This window comes from Dipodomys merriami, unplaced genomic scaffold (assembly GCF_024711535.1).
Source record: "Dipodomys merriami isolate MVZ:Mamm:240054 unplaced genomic scaffold, mDipMer1.0.p SCAF_1, whole genome shotgun sequence".
NCBI lineage: Eukaryota > Metazoa > Chordata > Mammalia > Rodentia > Heteromyidae > Dipodomys > Dipodomys merriami.
Genome location: NW_027202270.1, coordinates 125,502,283 through 125,525,606, shown reverse-complemented (window position 1 = coordinate 125,525,606; position 23,324 = coordinate 125,502,283). Strand labels below are relative to the sequence as shown.

The 23,324-nt window shown below is 49.5% G+C and overlaps 1 protein-coding gene across 7 annotated transcripts in view; it reads left to right on the top strand.

The window, feature by feature from the left end:
* Tmem63c (transmembrane protein 63C) overlaps window positions 1-23,324 on the top strand; it is a 64,271-nt gene that overhangs the window by 22,632 nt on the left and 18,315 nt on the right. For 3 of the 7 annotated variants that reach the window (XM_070029028.1, XM_070028988.1, XM_070029004.1), the window contains exons 3-10: window positions 4,850-4,911; window positions 9,152-9,342; window positions 9,580-9,659; window positions 10,020-10,101; window positions 14,987-15,024; window positions 18,236-18,378; window positions 20,057-20,105; window positions 21,572-21,680. In XM_070029028.1, the coding sequence (XP_069885129.1) occupies window positions 9,193-9,342; window positions 9,580-9,659; window positions 10,020-10,101; window positions 14,987-15,024; window positions 18,236-18,378; window positions 20,057-20,105; window positions 21,572-21,680 (651 nt within the window). In that variant the 5' untranslated portion in view covers window positions 4,850-4,911; window positions 9,152-9,192. Of the gene's footprint in view, window positions 1-4,036; window positions 4,056-4,849; window positions 4,912-9,134; window positions 9,343-9,579; window positions 9,660-10,019; window positions 10,102-14,986; window positions 15,025-18,235; window positions 18,379-20,056; window positions 20,110-21,571; window positions 21,681-23,324 lie in introns of those variants that run through there. The other 4 variants (XM_070029022.1, XM_070029014.1, XM_070028995.1 and 1 more) reach the window with 4 other exon arrangements.

Below are 23,324 nucleotides of genomic sequence, written 5' to 3'. Positions count from 1 at the left end.
AGGAGCATGGTTCCCAGAGCCACCGGGTACTCATTCCCTCCCCTGCAACCCTGCAACCCTGGGGTCAGGAAACTTCTGCAGCTTTTGCCACAATTATCTCTCATGCCCTTCCTGGGAACCAGGGCACTGAATCTGCAGTAGAGATCTTCTTCTCCTCACCAGAGCTGGCCAGCAGAATTCAGCCCAAGCACCAGGAGGCCAAGTTCCTCTTCCCTTCTACCTTCAGTCTATCCCAGCATGTCTCACTGATGGCACCTGATGGTATGCAAAGTGCCAGCTGCTAGGGAGTGTTAGAAATGTAGGGTTTTTTTTTTTGGTCTTGTTTTGTTTTTTCCTAATATCAGTACTGGGGCTTGAAATTAGGGTTTAGGTGCTGTTTCTGAGCTTTTTCACTCAAGGCTGGCACTCTACTGAGCCACAGCTCCATGTCTGACTTTTTGCTGGTTAATTGGAGATAAGAATCTCTTAGCCTAAGCCACAGTCCTCAGATCTCAACCTCCTGAGTAACTAGGATTACAGGCGTGAGCTATGGGCACCCAACTGGAAATGTAGTTTTTAGCTTTCTAGGTTCTGCAATATAGATAGGAAGGCATGCTGGGAGGAGCTGGGGATGGATACTGAGGGCCATCCACCTTTTCCAGTTACCGGATAAATGTGTTACTAGATGATGATGAGTTAGAGGCTTGGCCCAGTGCTCAGCACACAGAGCCCACTCAGTAAATTCAAGTTGTCATTCTCATTCTTCTCTTGGTAGGCATGTCAATGAGCTCTGTTCCGTCATTCTGCCACAAACTGTGGCTGTGGCAGAAGGAGCAGTAGAAATGCTTTGATCTAGGTGGCGCTGTCCATGGTGCTGAGAAGCTAGCACAGGCCGATTACCCAGTTCACACAGTCCCCCTGGGGCAAGTCCCCTGATCCTGCGCCCCATAGCTTCAAAACCAGCAGGGAACTGAGGGAGATAGAAAGTGGGAGAATAAAAGGGCCGGCCTTGAGGGCTGTTACTGCAACTAGATGTAAGGGTCACCGAGCTACCATCCTTTATCCCCAAACCTTCACCCTCTCTCCTTCACTTTGGTTCTTTGAGAACTCCTTGTTGCAAATAGCTCCAGGATGATATGGGTCTCCATGTTGACCACACAAACTAACTGGAGATTTTCTTTTCTTTTTTTCAGGATTGGGGTTTGAACTCAGGCTTTATGCTTGCTAGGCAGGTGCTCTATCACTTGAACCACGCCCCTATGTTTTCCAGTCATTTTTGTCAGATAGGGCCTCCCATTTTTGCCTGGCACTGGCCTTGGACTACAACCTTCCTACCTCTGTTTCCCATACAGTGGACACATATGACATTGTAGACACATAACATCCACACCTAGCTTGTTTTTGTTTTTGGGTTCTTTTGGTGTGTGTGTGTGTGTGTGTGTGTGTGTGTGTGTGTGTGTGTGTGTGTGTGTGTGTGTGTGTGTGTGTGTGTGTGTGTGTGTGTGTGTGTGTGTGTGTGTGTGTGTGTGTTTAAGGTGACAAAGGAGTCTTATTAGTTGGTCTGCAACCCTGTCCCAGGAGCAGCCACAACCACCAAGGAGGCAATTTGTTTTGTTTTGGTTTTTTTAGATGGAATCTTAATTTTTTTTTTTTTTTGCCCCATCTGGCCTTAAACCACAATCCTCTTATCTCTGTCTTCCAGGCAGCTGGGACTGTAGGTATGGGCCATGTGTCCAGATGAGATTCTCATTCTTTATTTCTGGCTTGGGGTATGAGGATCTTTATCTACTAGATGCCTCCGAGCTGATTCAGAACCCTCTGCCCTAGGAGGAGAGGTCACTAGGAGCACTCAATGAGGAGCCAGAAACTCCATTCTCCACTCACATCCACCCTTTCCCAGACTTAGACAACGTCTTTTAATAGATCAAGTTGAGCAAGCTACCATGATTGTGAAGGTTCTGAGGAGATGGAGGGAAGTTCAGAACAAGGAGAGGCTCTCCGATCCTCAGAGGAAAATTCACAGCCAGCTAACAAGGCATGTGTGCAAGGCCGTCAACCAGAGTCCTTCATTCCAGTGACTCCCCTGCCTTCCCTCCCCGCCACAGGCCCCCTAGCGGTGAGAGGGAACCTAAGCCATTGAGCTGTTTTCTGAAAGCAGTTTCTTTTTTCTTTTCTTCTTCTTCTTATTTTTTAGTTTAAATATTGGTTTCATTACTTTGAAAAAAACTTTATTGTGAAGGTGATCTACAGAGGGGTTACAGTCACATAAGTCAGGTATTGAGGACGTTTCTTTTTGAACAGTGCCACCCCCTCCAGTTTCTTTGCTGAGTCTTGAACCGTGAGAGAACCGCAACAGAAAGGAAATGCATTATTGAAGCGAAGCGAAGGCCGGATGGGAGGGGCAGGGGCTATGGCTTTGTGCGTTCTGGGGAAGGGGCTCCCCACCTGCAGGATCCTCTCCTGGGATGTGGCTTCATCTAAACCACAGATGCAGGCCTTTGGGGCTGCTTGCTATGATGTCATGGGGGTGGTGGGCTGACTGGGTATTGCTGGGAGTTGCAGCCTGGTGACTATAAGATTATCTCCCACCCCTGTGCTTGCTTCTGCTGCATTGCTTTCAAAGGCTGGGAGGACTTTGTGACCTTGGACTTAGACTCCAACTCCTTCCTCTGCCCTTGCCCAGCGCTGCCAGCCCTGCAGAGGGTAATGAAGGCCAGTTCTGCTGCTCACTAGCACTCTGGCCTTAGCCAACTTGTCCAACTCTGCTGGCCCTTGATTTTTCCTTTTCATCTAGGGATGTTTTTTGTGCCCTGTGATTAAATGAGCTAGTGCTTGAATGGAAAATATTTTCAGGCCAGAGTAAGGGCCCAATAAATGTTAGCAATTCATAAATTGGCCCCTTTCCAAGGCCTCTTGGAAAATCCTAACCCTGGGGTCATTCCTGAGGTTTGGCCTTCAGATGTCTAGCTCCTCTGGAAGAAGGTAAGGGTAGAGTGCTGGCCTGGCTGACCAGGCCAGCTGTAGATGAACCACAGCTAGGTCAGGAAGCCTGGAAGGGAGGCAGAGAACACCTCAGAGAAAGCAAAACCTTTGCTTAGTCACCAAGGAAAATTTTGTCCTGACCAAGAATGATGGATTATCCAGATTTAGGCATGGGAAGAAGTCTAGATGGGGTAGAGATACACAACAGGAAGGCAGCATGCTCTCCACTGAGAGAAAATGTTCCAACCAGTATTAACATCACCTCCTCCCCTGCCCTTTGGCCCAAAAGCAAGATTGAATTTGTTTTGTTTTTTCACAGAAAGGACCAAGGCAATGGCCCTCCTGCTGCTGCAGTGTGAGGGAGCCCCACAGCTCCTCTTTCCTGTCCCAGAATAGAGTGGGTGGGAAGAGCCTAATAATCTGGACCATTCATTGCCATCTCACCCATGTTTATGACCCTGGGATTGGCATGGTTGACACCAAGCACTGACTCCTTCCTCAAGCACAAAGCAACGGGCTTTCTGTGAATTATCACCATCTTTACAACAACTCCTGACACAATGTTATTATTAGTCCCATCTTCTAGTATAGGCTCAGAAACTCAGAGAGGTAAAGTCACCATCCCTGGTCACACAGGGTGGATCTGGGATTTAGTCCAGGCCATTTGGCTTCAGGCAGCATATTCTCCATCTCCCCCCCCTCCCCACCCCCAGCACCAAACAGCCTCTTTGTCTTCTGCTGGGAAACCGATGCCTGAAGAGACACAATCCCTGACACCCAGCAGGCCAGACTGGTGCTCTTGCCACATGTTCCTTTAGCATCTGTGGGTACCAGGCTCCAGAAAGCCAGTCCCTGGGCCTTCTGCTTCTGTTTATCACAGGCAAAAGCTAGCTCTTTCTCAGAGCCTGTATCTGGACAATGGGGATAACAGTAGTACTGTCTCACAGGGCGATTGAGAAGATGAAAAAGGTATGTCCAGAATGGACCTGGCAGGGTTTGGAGAAAGGCTGGGTGCTTCTCTGGGTTTCCACGGTAACAGCCTCCCCTGTTACTGGCTCTGCCTGCTGCCTGAGAGAGCGGAGGAGGGTGGTAAGGTAGGAGAGAGGGTGAGGGCTCTCTTCTCTTTTTCTTCCTTACCAACCAGCGTGTGGCCCAAACTTAGGGGCTGGGTCATATAGTGAGTCCTTCCAGGCAGAATATAACCTGGGCACATAGCAGTTGTCTCCCAGCATCCTCAAGGTCTACACAGTGTATGCCAAGAGTAGGTGCTTGGTGAATTGAGTCCACCTTGTTGGATGGATGGATGGACACAATTTCATTTTCTCTTCCCCAAAACATTGTATTCGGTCCTCCTTCAGCCTTTACCAATATAGTTCCCTGTCCGCACCCTTCCCCACTTCCCAGTGCTGATGCCTCCACCACCACAGCTCAGCTTGGAGGTCAACTTTTAAGCCAGGTGTTAGTGGCTCACAGCTGAAATTCTAACTACAAGAGGCTGTGATCTGAGGATTGTGATTTGAAGCCAGACCAAGCTGACAAATTTGAGAGACTCTTATTTTCAATTACCAGGGGTGTGGGGGGGGTGTGGTGGGTGAGAGGAAGGCCAAAAGCTGAGCTGTGGCCTAAAGCTGAGGAACAGAGCCCAGGCCCTGGGTTCAAGCACATGTGCATGTACCTCCCCACCCCCACATGTACCTGCATGCACGTGCGCATGCGCACACACACCACCACCACCACAAATGTACTTCAGAAGACTCCATCAAGAAAATGAAAAGACAGCAACAGACTGGGAAAAAAATTGCAGAATCATGCCGTTTTCTGCTTAAGGGGAACAGATTCTGAGAACCCCTAAGTCTGTGATTTTTCCACTACATTTGTTCTTTCACAGGAAGAAGCCCGGTAGCTGAGTGGTATTTCCTGACTTGGACTTTCTCTCCATAACTGATTCAGGTAGGAAAAAAGCTCCTTGGGCCTTCCCGACCTAAGGGTTTGCCTCCTGATGCCTTCCATCAAGCTGCTGCCTTGACATAGGCTCCCCCTAGTGGCCATCAGCTTTCTGTTGGCCCTGTCCTGTAATCTGCTGAACTCAGATGCCTGCTCCACCCATGCTGGAAATGCCATTGTGGCTGCTGAGGTCCTCTGGCAGAAGGCTTACTGATGGAGTATACTGTGTTCAATGCAAACCACTATGACTTTACATTTGGCTGGATATCAGTGGCCTAGGATAGAGACATCAGACCCTGGGCAGCCTACGGTGAACAAGGGGGGAGCAGAAAGTTGGGCAACTTTAAAAGGTTCTTGTTAGACACTAGTCTAGGGGGTAGGATTGTGAGAAATGTTGGCATTTTTCATTTCCCAGGACAAATCTCATTATGTCCTCTTCCCATTTTTGTGGGTGACCCAAGGGACCCCAGGCTCCCAGACCATCTTCTCATCTCTCCCTCTCCAAACCCTGAGGCTTCTTTCCTCTCTTCTCCCCATCCTTCAAACCTCCCCAGCTCCTGAGCCCATAGCCGGTGTCCTGGACCTCTAGATCCACTTTTCTCACAAGTGTTTCTGGCTGCTCACAAGTGTGACAGGCCTGGTTCCACAGGCTCCACAAATCTGAACCCCCTCATTCCTCTCAGCAGCCCTGGAAAGTAGTGTCAGTAGATGGCACCGTCCCCACTTTTTCAGACAAGAGTGAGGCAGGGAGGCCTGACGTGCATTGCTCAGGGTGCGCGGGCAGCAGTGTGATCAGAGCCGCAAGGCGCAGGAACGCCCCAGCTCCTGCACCCCCTCGCGTTCTCACCGGGAATTGAAACCAAGACTCTTCTGGACGGGCCTCTGGAGGGCAATTCTGTCTCTCCCTAGCACCCCAGGTCTGGCATGGAAAGACCTGTTTCTTGCTCTTCTTTGCAACTTTCAGGTTCTTCTTCCTCCCAGCCCAACTAACTTCCCAGCCTTAGCCTAGAATCTGCTGCCCTCTTTGCTGCAGCCATTTGCTACTCTCTGGTTACTGCCCTCACTTCAAACCCCTCTCTCCTCTCTTCCTTCTCCATGGCCCCCCCCTTCAGTGATCTTGTCCCTTGCCTCGGAGAGACATCCATGCTGGTGGCTTTTGTCACATGGGCAACACCGGTTTGCCTTCTGGATTCCATGTCTGAATCTCCTTAGCTTGTTCAACTGCACCCCTGGCTGCCTCCCCTTTGGACCTCTACCCTGCTCCTCCATCTTCCTATCTTCCCATCCCAGGACAGCAACTCCATCTTCCAGTCACTCAAGCTGAAAGCCTTAATCAGCTCTTCGAATCAATTCGTTCTTTCACTTTCAATCTATGAGCAGATCCTCCCTACTGCTTCTGGCCTGGCCTGCCAATTCTCCCTCCCCGGATGCTGATTTATTTGGCCTTCCTCACCCTCTCTAGTTTCAATCAAAAGGACCTGAGAAAAACCTTAGCCATTCCTTGGCTCAAACCTCTCCTTTTCCTTCCCCCTCCCTTGTCCAGCCACAGGGATGCCCAGGCCAGTGTGCACCCAGGGCCTTGGTTTCTGCTGGAGCAGGCTTCCCCATGCCCATGTGACTGCATGCTTTCTGCAGATCCTCCCTCCAGTGTCACCCTCTCAGAGAGCCTTGGCTAGTCACTCCCTCTCACAACTCCAACCTCACCCCTCTCCCTGTGCCCTTTCCCGCTACAGCCCTACAAGTCTGTATTCACAGACTTCCACCAGCATGAATCTGGTACAAAACAGTTGCTCACCAAATAACTTGAATGAATGAGAAGAAATCTTCTTCTCTTAAATAGGAGGGAAGAGTCTCTAGGAGCAGGTGAGGAACCCAAATGGAAACCCTTTAATGTTCTCAACAACTTGGCAAATTAGTACAGGCTGCTGCCAGTGGCCTTCAATTTAACCCGCTCTTCCTGGTCTTAGCCATGTCTGGAAAGTACAAGGCTCTGCCTTGGAGCTTCATCAGGATGCCCACCTGTATTGAACGGACTTAGGTCCCTGGGCAGGTGCCAGGCCTCTCCGTGTGCAGGGCTCAGCCATTCAGGGTCCTTCACCCCGTACCAGCCCCCCAAATCCTTAGGAGTATTTTGTTTCCCAGAGAACTGTAGAATTTAGAGGTTGTCACCCATGAGCTCCATTTGCATGGGCATCCCACAAACAAAATGGTTCTTTCTTTTCAACTTTTCCACTCTGGGGCAAGTTTTTGGTTTATATATAAGAAGAGCTAGCTGGGCGCCAGTGGCTCACTCCTGTAATCCTAGCTACTCAGGAGGCTGAGATCTGAGGATCATAGTTCAAAGCCAGCCTGGGCAGGAAAGTTCAGGAGACTCTTATCTCCAATAAACCACCAGAAAACCAGAAGTGGTGCTGTGGCTCAAGTGGTAGAGCGCTAGCCTTGAGCTGAAGAGCTGAAGGACAGTGCCCAGGCCCAGAGTTCAAGCCCCATGACTGACAAAAGGAAGAGAAAGAAAGAAAGAAAAAAAAAGAAAGAAAGAAAGAAAGAAAAGAAAACTTTCACAGGGGAGCAATAAGACTTTAGGTGGATGTGCATTTTGCTACTGTTTTTTTTGTTTGTTTGATTTTTAATGATCAAGTAGTACAAAGTATGAACTCATCCAGGGAATGTGATGTGAGCTATTTTGTCTCCACAGCCCAAGGTTTGAAGTCATTGTTACCTCCGAGAATTGTGCAGTGCCATCATGAGCTACCTCTCTGTCTTTTTAAAAGTTGTTTTTTATGGGGGGGGGGGCGGCGCTGGGAAGGTGGCTCAGTGGTAGAGCGCTTGCCTTGTATGCCTGAGGCCCTGGGTTCGATTCCTCAGCACCACATAAGCAAAAAGAAAAAAGCCGAAGTGGCGCTGTGGCTCAAGTGGTAGAGCTCTTCAGAGCTGAGGGACAGCGCCCAGGCCCAGAGTTCAGGCCCCACGACCAGACTGCCCCCCAAAAAATCAAAAACAAATAAAAGGTTTTTTTTTATTGTTTTTTTTTAATGTGCCAAGTGCCAGTGGTTAGGAGGCTGAGATCTGATGATTACTGTTCAAAGCCAACTGGGGCGGGAAAGTCTGTGAGACTCATCTCCAGTTAATCACAGAAAAAGCCAGAAGTGGTGCTGTGGCTCAGGTGGTAGAGAGCTAGCCTTGAACAAAAAAGGAGCTCAAGGATAGCATCTAAGCCCCAGGACCAGCAAAAAAAAATAAAAATAAAATAATAAAATAATATATATATATATATATATATATATAATGTATTTTTAAACTTTCCGTAAGTAGTTGTACAAAGGAGTCTCAATTCAGTATGTCAACTTATAAGTATAGTGTATCTGTATGTGTGTATGTGTGTGTGTGTGTGTGTGTGTATGTGTGTGTGTGTGTGTGTGTGTGTGTGTGTGTGAGAGAGAGAGAGAGAGAGAGAGAGAGAGAGAATACTGGGGCTTGAATTCAGAACCTTGAACTCTTGACTTGGCTTTTTCAGTTAAGGCTGATACTCTACCATTTGAACCACAGCTCTACTCTGGCTTTTTGCTGGTTAGTTGGAGATAAGAATCTTATGGATTTGCCTGCCTAGGATGGTTCCACACCAAGATCTTCAAATCTCAGCCTCCTGAGTAGCTAGAATTAGGTGTGAGCCACCAGCATCCAGCAGTACAATGTTTCTTGATCTATGCCACCTTTCCTCATTCTCCCCCGTCTGTCCCAACCTTATCCACCCCTTCAAATTATTTGGTTTTTAGTTTTATGATGATGCATTTAAATATTATAACTATAGTCTCCCACACGCTCTCAATTTGTCCGCCCTCCCTCCTTACAAAGCATGTTTCTACTTCGTTTCGTTAAACTGTAAGTTAATACTTCAAAAAGTTACACCACTGGAGTTTTCCCAAGTACTGTACACCAAACTTTATGTCTGTGCCTCTATGCATATAGACCTTTATATGTCTATGTATGTTTATAATTTAGATCTAACTTCCACATATAAGAGAAAACATGTATTCTTTGTGTCCCTAAGCCTGACTGACTTATCATGAGTTTTTTTCCCCAGTCCATCCATTCCCTTGCAAATGACACAATATTCTTCCTGACCAATGAGTGAAATTCCATTGCATGACTATACCACTGGCTCCTTGTCTTGAAGTCACAGTTGCCCAACCTCGGCACTGGCCCCTGCTCATCTCCTGACCTCCCAGCAGCCTCCTGTGTTTTGCAGAGTGGGGGCCAGCCCCCGCATCTCTCCAGGAACCTTCCAGGATGTCTGCCTTGCCGGAGGAACTGAATATGGCGGGAAAGTTAGGCAACATGTCCGTGGATGAGTGCTTCCAGTCTCGTAGTACCGTGCTCCAGGGGCAGCCCTTTGGGGGGATCCCCACCGTGCTGTTCCTCAATGCCATCTTGTGGGTGGTGAGTCCTGGGCACTCATTGCTCTGAGTATAGCCCCAGCTCCTTCACTGGGGAGACCGCAGCATCCACTGTGTGCTGCTGGCTGGGGTGGGGGCAGGAGCGTGGGAGGGACGACCCCTCCCTGACAGAGCACCCCGGGGACTTCACACAGGCTCCCCTAGGGGAATGCAGGAGGCCAGCTCAGTGGAAGACATATTCCACATCTCTGACCAGTTTTGCTTTCTCTGGCCCCTGCAGCTCATTGTTTTGGCTTACTCCTTCCTCCGGAAAGCCGCGTGGGACTACGGGCGCCTGGCTTTGCTGATACACAATGACAGGTAAGGAAGGCAGGGTGAGCCCCTGGCTCCCTTGGGAGGCTCTGCCCAGTGCCCCAGCTGCAGCAGGTGTCTCGTCAGCTGGTTCTCTGCAGAAGGGAGGATTGGCGGGCAGCCAATGTGGCACAGTGCCACATTCTTTCCCTCTGGTCTCAGACTTTCTGGATCCCATGGCTAGACTTGTCACGGTGTGTTGTGTACCTGGCAAGCAGGGCAGTGCTGTCTTTATCCAGAGCTGCATGTCCAGCAGAGGAACTGAGGCGTGCCTGCAGCCACGGCCCAGGGAGAAGAGAGGGAGCAGGGCAGACATTTGAGGCCTTCTCTCTCCTTTTCTACCTCCCTACTGCCCTTCCTGGCTGGCAGCCTGACCTCACTGATCTATGGGGAGCAGAGCGAGAAGTCATCTCCCTCAGAGATTTCCTTGGAGATGGAGCGCAGGGACAAGGTGAGTACTGGGAGTGGACTGGGCACAGAGGGATCTTGACTCTGGTGTACAGAAAAGAGCAGGGATCAGGCAGCCAGGCCCCCTACGGAGACTTTGAGCAAATTCCTCAGCCTCCCCAGACTCTGTTGGAGATGGAGATATTAACCATCCTACCGTCTAGGCTGCCAAGGAATTTGAATAATAGCTTAGATTTTCAAAATGGACTTCTCTTGTCAAATCTCTACTGCTTCCCACAGTTCCCAGACCTGCCCTCCTCCGTGCCCCCTGCCTGAACGAAGGGCACCCCTCCATTGCACAGAGAAGATTCTCGCTATCAGGCCAGGATTCCCTCAGCCCACCCCATGGAACCCCATGTTCTGCTTCTTTCCCTGTCTTGAGGAATGCTGCGCCTCCATATCTTCATCCAGCAGCTGTGAGCACCCGTGTGCCACCGCTGGTTTGGGACCCAGGGATGGACCTAGTTGTGTCCCATAGCACTTTCTTCCAGCCCAGAGAGACAACCAGACATATGCATGTAAGACAGTAATGAGCATCCATCCGTCACTTAAAGGGGACAAGGACAGAGACACAGGAGGGTGCTGCATTGTAGATGGTGGTCAGGGATGGTGTTGGGCAAATGAAGACCTGAGTGCAGGAAGGGGGAAGAGAGGAAGAGGACTTCCAGTGCCTCATCATAACCATACACTGCTGCCTGTGTCCATTGGCCTGGCACAGCTGATCAGATGGACTGATCTCCATGTCCTCACCTCCCAGCCACCTACTCCCCAGCCTCCTTGAATGTGGTGTCCGCTCCGTCACCTCACCAGCCCCAAGGCCATCAGTAGCCCCCTGCCACCAAATCCGGTGGATTTCCTCAGCCCTATCTTACCCGATCTCTCAGAGTGTCTGACCTGTAGACCATCTTTCCATCTTTTTTTTTTTTTAATGGTAAGAAAACTTTAGCTGGGCTCTGGTGGCTCACGCTTGTAATCCTAGCTACTCAGGATGCTGAGATCTGAGGATCACAGTTCAAAGCCAGCCCAGGCAAGAAAGTCTGTGAGATTCTTATTTCTAATTAACCACCAGCAAACCAGAAGTGGCGCTGTGGCTCAAGTGGTAGAGCACTAGCCTTGGGCTTGAAGAGCTGAGTGACAGCTCCCAGGCCCAGAGTTTAAGCCCACAACTAACAAAAAGAAAAGAAAACTTGGCAGAACTTTATTGAGTAAGTGAGCAAGCAGGAAAGCAGATACAAAGCAGATATGCTGAAAGGCAGAGGCGCACTCTAACAGAGTGTGGGTACACTCAAAGAAAGGGACGCATCCTTCCATTTCCAGTGGGGCATCCGTTTGGCTCTGTGATATCTCACTTGTCTTCCACCTCTACCCTTTTCAGCCGCCACCACACCTAGCTGGGGTCTCCCCACCTGCCCTAACTCCCTTTCTCATTCTGCCCTTTCTCTCTCTCCTAGCAAAGGCATCCACACTCAAATTCTAGCTGTTACTCCTATACTGATGGTTCCAAATGTGTCCCTCCGCTAATGCTGAGGGTCTGCAGCCCCTCTTATCTAATAGCCTTGTTTTCAAACACAGGGAGTTTCAAGCTAGGTACCGTGGCTCAGGCCTGTAATCCCCACCTATTTGAGAGGCAGAAATCAGGATGAGTATAGTTCAAGGCCGTAGGGGCAAAAAGTTAACAAAATTCCAGCTCAGTTGGGCCTGGCGGCTCACACCTGTGAGCTCAGCTCCCGAGGAGGCCACTAGTGGATTGTGGTCCAGGCAGGATCCAGACACAAAGCAAGATCTGATCTGAAAAATAATCCACAGTTCTTAAAGGGTTGGAGATATAGCTCAAGTAGTAGAGTGCTTGCCTAATAAGCAAAAGGCTCTGAGCTAAAACTTCAATGCTGAGAAAAGAACTAATAGATCACTTCATTTTCTGTGCTGGTCCTGGGACTTGAGCTCAAAGAGAGGCTGGGTACTGTCACTGAGCTTTTTTATTACTCAAGGCTAGCACTCTACCACTTGAGCCAGAGCTCTACTTCTGGCTTTTTGGTGGCCAATTGGAGATGAGAGTCTTGCAACTTTCCTTCCCCGGCTGCCTTCGAATCGCAATCCTCCTATCGCAGCCTCCTGGGTAGCTGGAATTACAGGTACGAGTCACCAGCACTTAGCTAAGATGGCTATATGTTATTTTTTTTATTTTTATTTTTGGGTCCAGTCGTGGGGCCTGAACTCTGGGCCTGGGCGCTGTCCCTCAGCTCTTCAGCTCAAGGCTAGTGCTCTACCACTTAAACCACAGTGCCACTTCCGGCTTTTTTCTTTTTGCTTATGTGGTGCTGAGGAATCCAACCCAGGGCCTCCTGCATGCAAGGCAAGCGCTCTACCACTGAGCCACCTTCCCAGCCCAAGGTGGCTATATTTTAAAAGAAGATAAATCATTATATGTGGCAGAGGCTAGAAATTCTCTTGGGCCAGCAAGGAGAGTATAGAGAGGAGAGCCCTGCAGTGGTGAGCCAGCCCTCTGGAGGCCTCAGCCTGGGCTGCGGCTCACAACCAGTGCCCAACCAAGTTGTGCAGACATCATTGCCCCCATGTGGCAAGGGTGGGAAGAATGGGGGGACCAAGAGAGGTCCAGGGCTCTGACTGCTGTCAATCAGTCTCATCAGCTCAGCTGGCTGCTCATGGCCTTTTCCTATGGTGACTGAGTAGGAAGAGAGAGAGAGTTGGAAGGGAGTGTCCACCTCCAGGCTGCCATTCAGCTGCTGAGTTTTCTGAGCAGTTTTTGCCATCAGAGAGACCAGGGTGGGGGACATGATGGGTCCCAGACAGGCTCTCACACCTGTGCAACTTTCATTGATTACACTTTTCTACTTCTAAACTTTGCCCTGTCATCTGTGCTATGCCTGCATGTACTCTAGTTGGTGTCGTTACCAATGTGTTGGATATATCCACGCACCTATCCTGACAAGGGGCAGAAGACATCCGTAGGAAGGTGTGTCCCCCAGCCGTGTGCTCCCTTAATAAGTTGTACCTTCTTCCCCCAAAGTGAGCTGTGGAGGGGCAGCAGAGCCTCCCAGCCCAGCTCTTATCCAGCTGTGGATGGCGCCATCATGCTATCTGCCCTCATCGCACACTCTTTCCTGGGTTTCCCGTCCTTCTTTTGGCTCCCCAGGACATGGCTGGGGAAATGGTGTTCCTGCACTGGACACCCACTGACTGGCCATTGCCACCATCAGCCAGCCAGACACGTTGCCTTAGTTAACCTTTCCATCATTACGAGAAAACACTTGAGAAAACCAACTTGAAGGGAGCAAGATTTATCATGGCGCATGGGGTCAGAGGTCTCTGTGTTGCTGCTGTGGGCAACAACACCTAGGCGAGGAGAGTGTGGTGGAGCCTAGCTGTTTACCACAAGGCAGCCAGGGAGTGAGGGAGGCGACAAGCTTAATCCCAGTGACCTCCTACTTCTTCCAACCAGGTTCCACCTTTCAGTTCAGTGTGAGCTCACCATTGATGAGTCCATTGATGAAGTTGGCACCCTCTTGATATAATCATCTCTCAGTGGGAGCTAGCCTCCAACAGATGAGCCTCTTGAGGAAACGCTTCATGTCTCTACAGATGTAGAGGATGGGTTTTATGCTAACAGAGAACAAGGAATTTTTTTCCCCTGCCCTTGTTGTTTGCTTTTAGAAAAACCCTTCACCAATCCCTGTGGTTTCTGACGTAGATCTTCCTGGTTCCTGGAAATAGAGTCATGTTATTCAATTGGGCCAATCAAGAGCCTCAGCCTTACCTGGAGTTTTGTTAAACCTTCGGAGGTTTAATACCAAGTCTGGTAGCTTTCAGAGCCATGGGCCATCACCCACCCACATTCCCTCTCCATAGCCAAGGCTGCTTTTCAGACAGCAAGAGCTGCAAGAAAGCCTTTTCAACAGGACAGGACCCTCGGGGACAAGAGCAGAAACCTGACTCAAACTCATTATATGACAAATGGATAATTTGTGGCCCAAGTGTAGGGAAACAAGTTCTTGCTTCAGGCACAGCTAGATCCAGGAAGCCCAGCCCTGCCAACAGACCCCTTCTTTGGACTTCTTTTCCCTGAGCTGGCCTTGTTTTTAGGAAAGCTCTCTGCACATGGCACCAAAGGTGGCATTATACCACCACAGGACTGGACACTGATGGCACGTGCCTTTAAAATCCTAGCTACTCAGGAGGCTGAGACCTGAGGATCAATGGTTTGAAAACGGCCCAGGTGGGAAAGTCCATGAGACTCTTAATGAACCAGCAAAAAGCCAGAAGTGGAATTTTGGCTCAAGTGGTAGAGTGCTAGCCTTGAATAACAACAAAAAAAATGCTAAGGGACAGCTTCTAGGCCCTGAGTTCACGCAAAACAAAACAAAAACCTACCACAGGCTTCATGGTGTTTACTGAAGCATGAGAACTCGAGACATCATCATCCATATAAATCCCATTAAAAGAATTTTAACTGACTTCTTTGGATCAAGTTTCCACTGGTCAGCTGACCACTGGCAGCAATGCCCTGTTTGCTGGACAGAGCCCTGGACTACACACCCCTGAGAGCAATGCTCCCAGAAGGAAGCTCCAAGAGACAGACGTAAAGTAGCAGGTATCTACTCAAGGTCTCTTCCATCCTTCCAGACCCATGCCCAATTCCCTGAGCCTCATTTCCTGTTTCAGGATGGCAGGATTGACCACTCACTTCTGAGGGTAATCATCACCCTCACTGGTCACCCCAATTCCATGCAGCCCTTCTTCCATGCAGGAAGAAGGCCCCTCCTGGGCACTGCCATAGGAGCCCAAGATGGCTGCAGTGCTCTGTGGGGTCTCCAGAGGTAGGCCCAGCTGGCCAGGACTGATTTACTCTTGGTTTCTCTCCTTCCCCCCAGGGCTTCTGTTCCTGGCTTTTCAACAGTTTGACCATGAAGTAAGTGCCTGCGCTCAGTCACCGGGTGGTGGGAGGATGGAGGTAGGGAGTCTCTGGAGAGATGAGCAGGGTCCCCCCGCCCAGGATGACAACCTTGAGATCTGTGCCTAGTACAGCAGAGAGTCCTTTCCCCTGTAATCACTGATGAATGTAACGTGGACTGCCCCCCTGTCTTCGGGGAAGGATGACATTTAAGAGTTGAATCATTGACTCCCGTGCGTATCAGATTAGAAGAAGAAATCCTTTCTCCTGCTCTCCCTTGGTGTCAGTGGCCAGAATCCATCATACTTCTCAACAGGGAGCAAACGAAGGGCGGACTTCCTCTCTCCACCCCCAAATTACAAAGGGGCAGCCCTGCCCACCGCCTCTGCTGGATTTCTGTGCCAGACCCAGCTCCAGGACACCTCGTCTCTCCTGACTCCCACACACAACCAGAGGCTTCGGTTGAGCTGACATTTACTGGGAGTCTATATCCTCAGTGCATGTACATGCATGTGCACACACGGAATGCTTGCATGCCTACATATACGTGCATACACAGCTCTGCTCTGCACATGCGCAGAACTGGGCATGATCCTGGTCTCCTCAGTGTCTTTCCTCCAGGTCAGTTCTTTCCTGTTTGTCCTTCCTACCCCTCTCCAGTGGCCTGAGGAGGATGTCCACTCCTATTTCTATGATTAGCCCCTCAAGGGCTTTGCTGGGAGCCTTCTACTTTCTCACAAGACCCTGCCCTCAGGAGTCATGGCTCTTCTGTTTTGCAGATCTCCTGAAAGTCCTGGGACCTTAGAGGGCACAGGGAACCCTGACTTGGTGTTGGGAATCCTGAGCTGGGCCTAGGACAGGTGGCTTCTGATAGGGGGATCCCATGGCGCCTCTAGTATTTCCTGCCACTAGTCAGTCCCTAGGGAATGAAGCAGCTCCTCTGTGTGTAAGTCAAGATCGGTCTCTCCACTCTTAGCCACACATGGCCGAGTAAAAGGAGACTTCCGTATTTCATGGCTCCCTCTCTGGTTTTGCTCTGTTGATTTGTTAAACGTTCCCAAGCTAGCACAGATGCACCATCACTAAGGGAGTCTGCCACAACTGCAACCCCTGTCAACAGTTTCCAGGGAAGTTTATTTTTTATAAGCGTTTACTAATTTTGTAGTTTTAAATCAACCAGTACAGTATAGCAGTATATTCTTTACTGTAATGACATAACCAACACTTGGTAATTTTAGAAGAGAAGAGGCTGGATAGTCCACTCAGCACAGCCTCAGTCTATTTTTCTATGCCAACAACATAATACCATAGACTGGGTAAGTTATAGGGGAAAGAGGTTTTGGCTCACAGTCCTGGCCCAAGGGCAAAGGGAGACTACATTGAGTGATGGTCTTCTTGCCAGCGGAGGCCCAAAGCTATCCAGGACACAACCTGGCAAAAGACAGGGAGTGAGCCGGGTGCGGTGGCTCATGCCTATAATCCTAGCTACTTAGGAGGCTGAGACTTGAGGATCAAGGTTCAAAGCCAGCCTGGGCAGGAATGTCCATGAGACTCTTATCTCCAGTTAACCATCAGAAAACCTGAAGTGGCGCTGTAGCTCAAGTGGTAGAATGTTTGCCTTGAGCTGAAGAGCTCAGAGACAACATCCAGGCCCAGAGTTCAAGCCCCACAACCAAAAAACAAAACAAAACAAAAAGACGGGGTGTGCGTGCGTGCGTGCGTGCGTGCGTGCGTGTGTGTGTGTGTGCCTCTCAGAAAGCCACCAAGATTGGATCACAAGGCTCTACTTTGGTGACCCTGTCTAATCCTCATTACTTCTTAAAGGCCCAGCCTCTAAAAACCACAGTCAGATTAACCTTCCACCTTCTTTATGATGGGAACCATTCCATTGTGAGTTTTGCAGGGGATTGAAGCCATACCAGTCACCAGCACAACAAAACACGATCATACACATACACACACATACACAATTGTATCCATCTTACCAAGGGTGTTGTAGACATCATCCTCTCATTCCCCAAAGTTTCTCTATAGATGTTTGTTGCTTTTACACTTTAAATTGAAGCTTAACACACACACACACACACACACACAGGTACACAAAACATACACAGCTCAGTTATCACAAGACAGAACCTTTGCTCCCACCCTCCAAGTCTAGAATTAGCACTTTGCCCCCTCTTCTCGCTATCCCAATGCCCCGCCTCCCTTGTCTCCACCGATAGCCACTGTTCTGACCTCTAACCTCTCTAACTATATGGCTCAGTAGTGTCTGTTGTCATATGTGTTGTTTATGCCTGGTGTATCTTTCGCTCAGCATTGTATGTATAGGTTCACCTAGGAGTCACTCCTTTTTAAAATTATATAATTACATATGCATGCATATCACATTCACTATGCAATTATATATGTGCATATGTAAACAGTTCTTAAGTCCATCCTAAGAGATTTCCAGTCATGGATGTTACAGATAATGCATCTATGGGATTCTAACATGTCTCTGAATGCACATGTCATGCATTTCTGTTGGGTAGTAACCTAGCAGTAGAATCACGGTCATAGGGTGTGCATACATCCCATCTCAGTAGACAAGGCTGTCAACATGGCCGAGCAGTGTCCACCCACACGGAGCTCCCAACGTTCCACATCCTCCCTCACTAACCTTTGGCATCATCTAGCTTTCTCATCCTGGCTGGCCTGGTAGTATGGTACGTGATCTCATTGTGGATTTTAAGAATTCTTTTAGGAAGTGGAGCTGTGGCTCAAAACGATAGTGGGCTAGCCTTGAGCAAAAGAGCAGAGATCCAGCGCCCAGGCCCCAAGTTCAAACCCATGGCCAACAAAAAAATTCCCTATAATTTAAGGAATCCAAATGAACCGCTTTTTAAACAGGGTACACGTCAGTCTCACTTAGAGCTTCAGTGGGTGCCTGCAACCTGGCAAGCTCTGAAGTGTGTGCAGAGGGAATGGAAGGAGGGTTGGTGCCCATGGATGGAGTTCACAAGCTCTGGTTCCTCCACTTGGCACCTGGAGCCCCGCCTCCCTCTTTAATATGCCTCTGAGTTCACTGAGATACACATCAAGCACACTTGATGCCTTGTGAAGAAGAGTAATACTTCCCTCAGAATTACAGCTTGGGGTAGGGGAGTCATCTTTCTCCCTCCCCTCTCCCATGGAAGCTGTGGCTGCACCTGTTCCTGAGGCATGTCCTCGTCTGTGTCTCCTCCAGGGACCAGGATCTGATTAACAAGTGTGGGGATGATGCACGCATCTACATCATGTTCCAGTACCACCTCATCATCTTCGTGCTCATCCTGTGCATCCCCTCCCTGGGCGTCATTTTGCCCATCAACTACACTGGAACTGTTTTGGGTAAGCAGCCCTCAGTGGGCCTTGGCCCTTGGCCACTAGACCTCAGAGGCAGCGTGGTAGGCTGAACAGAGCTGGGGATGTTTATGGGGAAGAGAGGATAGATACCTGAATGGAGACCATAATGCTTTGTTCTACCTAGGATGTGGTGCATCGCAGAGACATACTACCATTCAGTCTGGAATTGTTTACTCGTATGCCTACATAGCACTGGGCCAGGTGTTTGTGGAGGCCTTTGTAAGATTATGTGGCTTGCTGCAGGGGTCCATGAACTTGACTGCTTCTATACTCACCCTGGTGGACACAGCACTGTAAATGCAGAGTTTGTCATCTAAGATTGCCTTCTACCCACACACAGTGTTGCAGGCTACATAGCACTGTGAGGGCCTGGTTTCAAAGACACAAAAATCATCACTCCGCAACGTTTGCCCCCATCTGTTCCCCAGAAAACACTTTCATCCAAGCTAACCCATGATTCAACCTCATCTTAGGCAAATCAGGTTTGCCAACCTGATTGTGGTGTTGGGAGGTCATGTCTAGTAGGTGCCCAGAGACTAGAGGTGTAGTTGCCTGAGAATCACAGGACAGAGCTGCAGGGAGGCTGGACAGCTGGGTAGTTCAATGGCACCTGAGGTTCCAGGGGGACATCAGCTCTTCCTTGATCCTGTCCTCAGCCAGAAGTGGGCCTAATGTAATCAGTGTGGCACACTGAGTGTCTGGACCCCCACAGTGACGAACTCTGACTCTCGCCTTTCCAGATTCTTGTCCTGAGCATGAATATGTGGGCAGTGATAGCATTGTGCAGGACCCTTAGACATACTTCACAAAACATGCCTTGAGGGCTGGGAAGGTGGCTTAGTGGTAGAGTGCTTGCCTCATATGCATGAAGCAAAACAAAAAACTAAACATGGCTTGAACCTGCATACTAAATTATTCAAATGAGGCAGAGTCCCATTTGCTGGAATTTTGGGTTCTTGTGATTGTAACCAGAGTTTGTCATTTTTATCATTCTGGCTGGAGAGCCCATGTCCACGAGCTTTGCTGGGTTCTTGTTCTGAAATCATGTCCTGGGGCTGTCCCACAAACACTTGGTGTCATTTTACAGCCAAGAGCCTTGATCAGCACTAGCTGGGGGTGGGTGAGTTTTTTTCTTCATTTTTTAAAAACTGTTATTGTAACAGTGATAGATAGAGGGGTTACACTGACATAAGACAGGTAATGAGTACATTTCTTATGTGCATTGTCACCCCTTCCTTCACTCTCTCCCAGTTTTTCCCTCCCGCCCCCACCCACATGTTGTAGTTCATTTTCCACACAGTGTCTAGTGAGCAGCATCACTGCTGCTCCCTCCTTTTCTGTGCCCTCCATTACCCTCCTAAAGACAGATAAACTAACAAAACAAAAAGAAAGGAAAACAAAAACAGCAACAAAGGAAAAAAACCCTCTCGTTTCCATCTCCTGGAGTTCATTTCAATGAATATTTTATATGATCAGATGCACACAGGTACTGAGCCTTTGTGTTCCTCTCCTAAGAATGGGAAGATGTCTTTTGTTGGAAGTTGAGGACAAGCTCTGGGGAGCAAGACAGCATCTTTAGAACTTGAGTGTTCCTTTAGGAAGCTTGAATCCTGGAGTACTGTCCAAGCTCAAGGTTGGAACCTTTTTTTTTTTTCTCTTTCAGATTGGAATAGTCACTTTGCTCGGACCACCATTGTCAATGTCTCCACAGAGTAGGTACCTGATCATCTTACCTCCCGTTCTACTGGCTGGGCATCGGTGGGGAGCATGAACGCCAGTGTGTCATGCAAGGACTGTTTCCCCCAGAAACCCAAGTCCTGAATGGGATGCCAGAAGTTTATTCTTTTGGTGGGGGAGGACTCAGTACCTCCATGTCCCTGTCTATCATGATGGAACTACCCCAACTGGCCACTCCCATTTTCTTAGTATTTCTAGCTTTTGATCTCTCCCAAGAGGCAGAGACCCTTTACAAAGGAGAGATTCAAGATAATCAGTCTCTGCCTGCCACCCTCCATGGGTTCAAGTCAGCTCTCATAAAATTAAATGTATCATGAGCCTGCCCATCTTCCCCTTCTGATTCTCACAATGGAAGGTTCAAGAAATCCCATTTCCTGGCCCTGGATCTGGGTCAACCCATGATCTCTGAGGTAACTGATGTCCTCTCCCACACAGTTCAGGAGCCTAGGGGTTTATTTCTTGTTGGTGCCTAAATCAATCTGTACTGTGTACTGAGTCCCCTGCAGAGGCCCACTAGGTGTCTTGGCAAGGCTTGGCTGATCTACACACAAAAGCAGTTCCCTCAATTGTGAATAGATTCACACACACACACACACACACACACACACTGCCTGCATTCCCGCCAAATGCCTTGGGGCAGGTTTACCCGAATTCTAGTCAACTCTAGTTCTAGTTCTAGGTTTACCTAAGACTCTCAGAACAGCAGACTGGGGTCATGGCATCTTTTTAGCCTAATCCCTTCCCTAAGTGCCGTCAACCCTCACAGAGCCACCAGCACCTTGCCTAGACCACTAACTGGTAGCAAATTGCTCATACCTTAATAATCCTAGCTATTCAGGAGGCTTGAGTGCGAAAGGATCATGGTTTGAGGCCAGGAAAAGACTTTAAGGTTCCATCTCAGAAAAGAAAAAAAAAAAACAACAAAAAGGGATAGAGGTGTAGCTCAAGAGGTAGAATGCCAACCTCGCAAGCATTGAGGTCCTGAGTTCAAAATCCAGAACCACAGAGCAGCATAGGGGCCTTCATGTGCATGAGTCCATACTGGCACACTCTGCTCTCTTGTCCTTGTGGATGAAGTGAGAGTCATGGAAGCACCCTGCAAGGCTGTGGAGTCTAGGGGAAAATACTCCAGGAGCTTAGTCCCCCCCTGGTCCTGGTACAGGGAAATGCTCAGTAAGTCCCTCTCAGCTGGAGCCAGGCCCCTGACCTCCACTGCCTCCCATGCGGGGACCCCGAGAGGGGATGGGAGGACACTGATGGGCGGGAAGGGGAACGGGACACTGTGATGGAAAGGGAATGCATGGCCGTGGTGAGGGTGGGATTGGGGGTCTGAGGGATGGTGACGGCAGAGATGTCCAGGTGCACAGGGGTTAGGGACACTGCGGTGGGCACCGGGAGGCCCGCTGTGCAGGGAGGCCTCACCCCACTGCTCCCCTGGCAGGAGCACCCTTCTGTGGCTGCACAGCCTCTTCGCTTTCTTATACTTCCTCGCCAACTTCATCCTCATGGCGCACCACTGCTTGGGGTTTGTGCCCAGGAAGAACCTAGAGGTGAGTGAAGCCCCGCCTCCTCCCCCCCCCCCCATGGGCATCCACCCCAGCCTGGGAACAGCCCTAACTTGACCTACTCTGGGGGGTGGCCTCACCCAGGGCAGAAGCAAGCTCCGCCTCTTAGCCCAGTGGACCTCCTGTCCACACGCCAAAGGACAAGCAGGGTCTGCCTCCTAAGAGGCAAGGGCCGAGCCACTCATGCCAGCCCTGCCCTGGCCCTGCTTTCGCAGGCTCGGAGGTCACAGATGTACCCTACTGTTAACATTTCTGTGACCCCCCCATGCCCTCCGGGCAGGTTCTGAGCAGAACTTCAGTGGCATCACATATTTGGAAGCTGATCGTAGGAAAGACCAGGTAGGGAGCAGAGACATGGTGGCCAGAAGAGAAGCAGCCAGAAGAAGGGAACATCAGGGAACAGCTTATAGGGCAGGAAGGGAGGAGCAGCTGGAATTTAACCCCAACAGAGAACCAGGAGCTGGTGTGGAATGTGAGCGCTAGAATTTTCCCACCAGAGGAGAGCGGTAGGACTTCCTGTCCACATTAGCTGTATTTGGGGACTTTAAACCCTTACCTGTGTTTTTCTGTTTGTTTGTTTGGCTACTGGGACTTGAACTCACGGCCTTTCTAGGCAGCTGTTCTGCTGTTGAGCCATACCACTTACCTTTTTGTTTTGCACTCATTTTTTATATTGTATCTCACTTTCTGCCCAGGCATGCACTTGGATCACAATGTTATTTTTCCTCTTTCTGGTGTAGCTAGGATCACAGTCATGTGCTACCACCATTCCAACTTCCTCCTTTGAGATGAAGTCTTGCAGACTTTTCTGTCCCAGACTGGCCTGGAACTATGATCCTCCCAATCTCAGCCTCCCACATAGCTATAGGATTACAGGCATGAGCCTCTGGAGCCATTTGCCTTTTGACCTACACATGCCTCCAAGGCCAGGGAAGAAAGCTCAGATAGCCTTGGTGTTTGAGGCCCATTGAGGTCATTGTTCTGCAGAGATGAGTGCCAGCGGGCTGTAGGTATGCACCAGGAGAGCCACTTTGCCACACCAGTACCTGGAGCAAGGGTGGAGACCCTCAAGCCATGAGGGCTCGGTAGGGAAGAGCAGCTGTGAAGGTGAGCATCCTTGACTCTGTCCTCAGTCACGGGCTCAGAGGAGTGGGACCTGCTCTGTGACTGGTAAAGTGTAACTGGTAAAGTTACCTCAAGTGTTTCATCTTGCCAGACATGGAGATTCGGGCATCTCTGACTGATCCAAAAGTGACTTTTTCAGCCACCAAGATCCCTATTTCATGCAACACAATTTATAAGACTGTCTACCTTGATGGCTCAGATAGGCATTTTGCACCCATAGAATAAAACAGGAATCTTGGGGAAGAGGGGTGGGTATCTGTACCATCTCTCCAGAGTCTTACTGTGTTAGTTTTTTGTTACTGCAACAAAATATCCCAGCTAATCCATCTAAAGAGAGGAAAGGTTTGTCACAGTTTTGGAGGTTTCGGTCCATGGTTAGTAGGTTAGTGGGATCCTGCTTCTGTCTTAGCATCTGGGACATGGAGAGAGGGAAAGATGGGGGGAAGGGGGAGGGAAAGGGAAAGAGGAAGAGGAAGAAGAGGGACCAAGGTTCCATATTCCCTT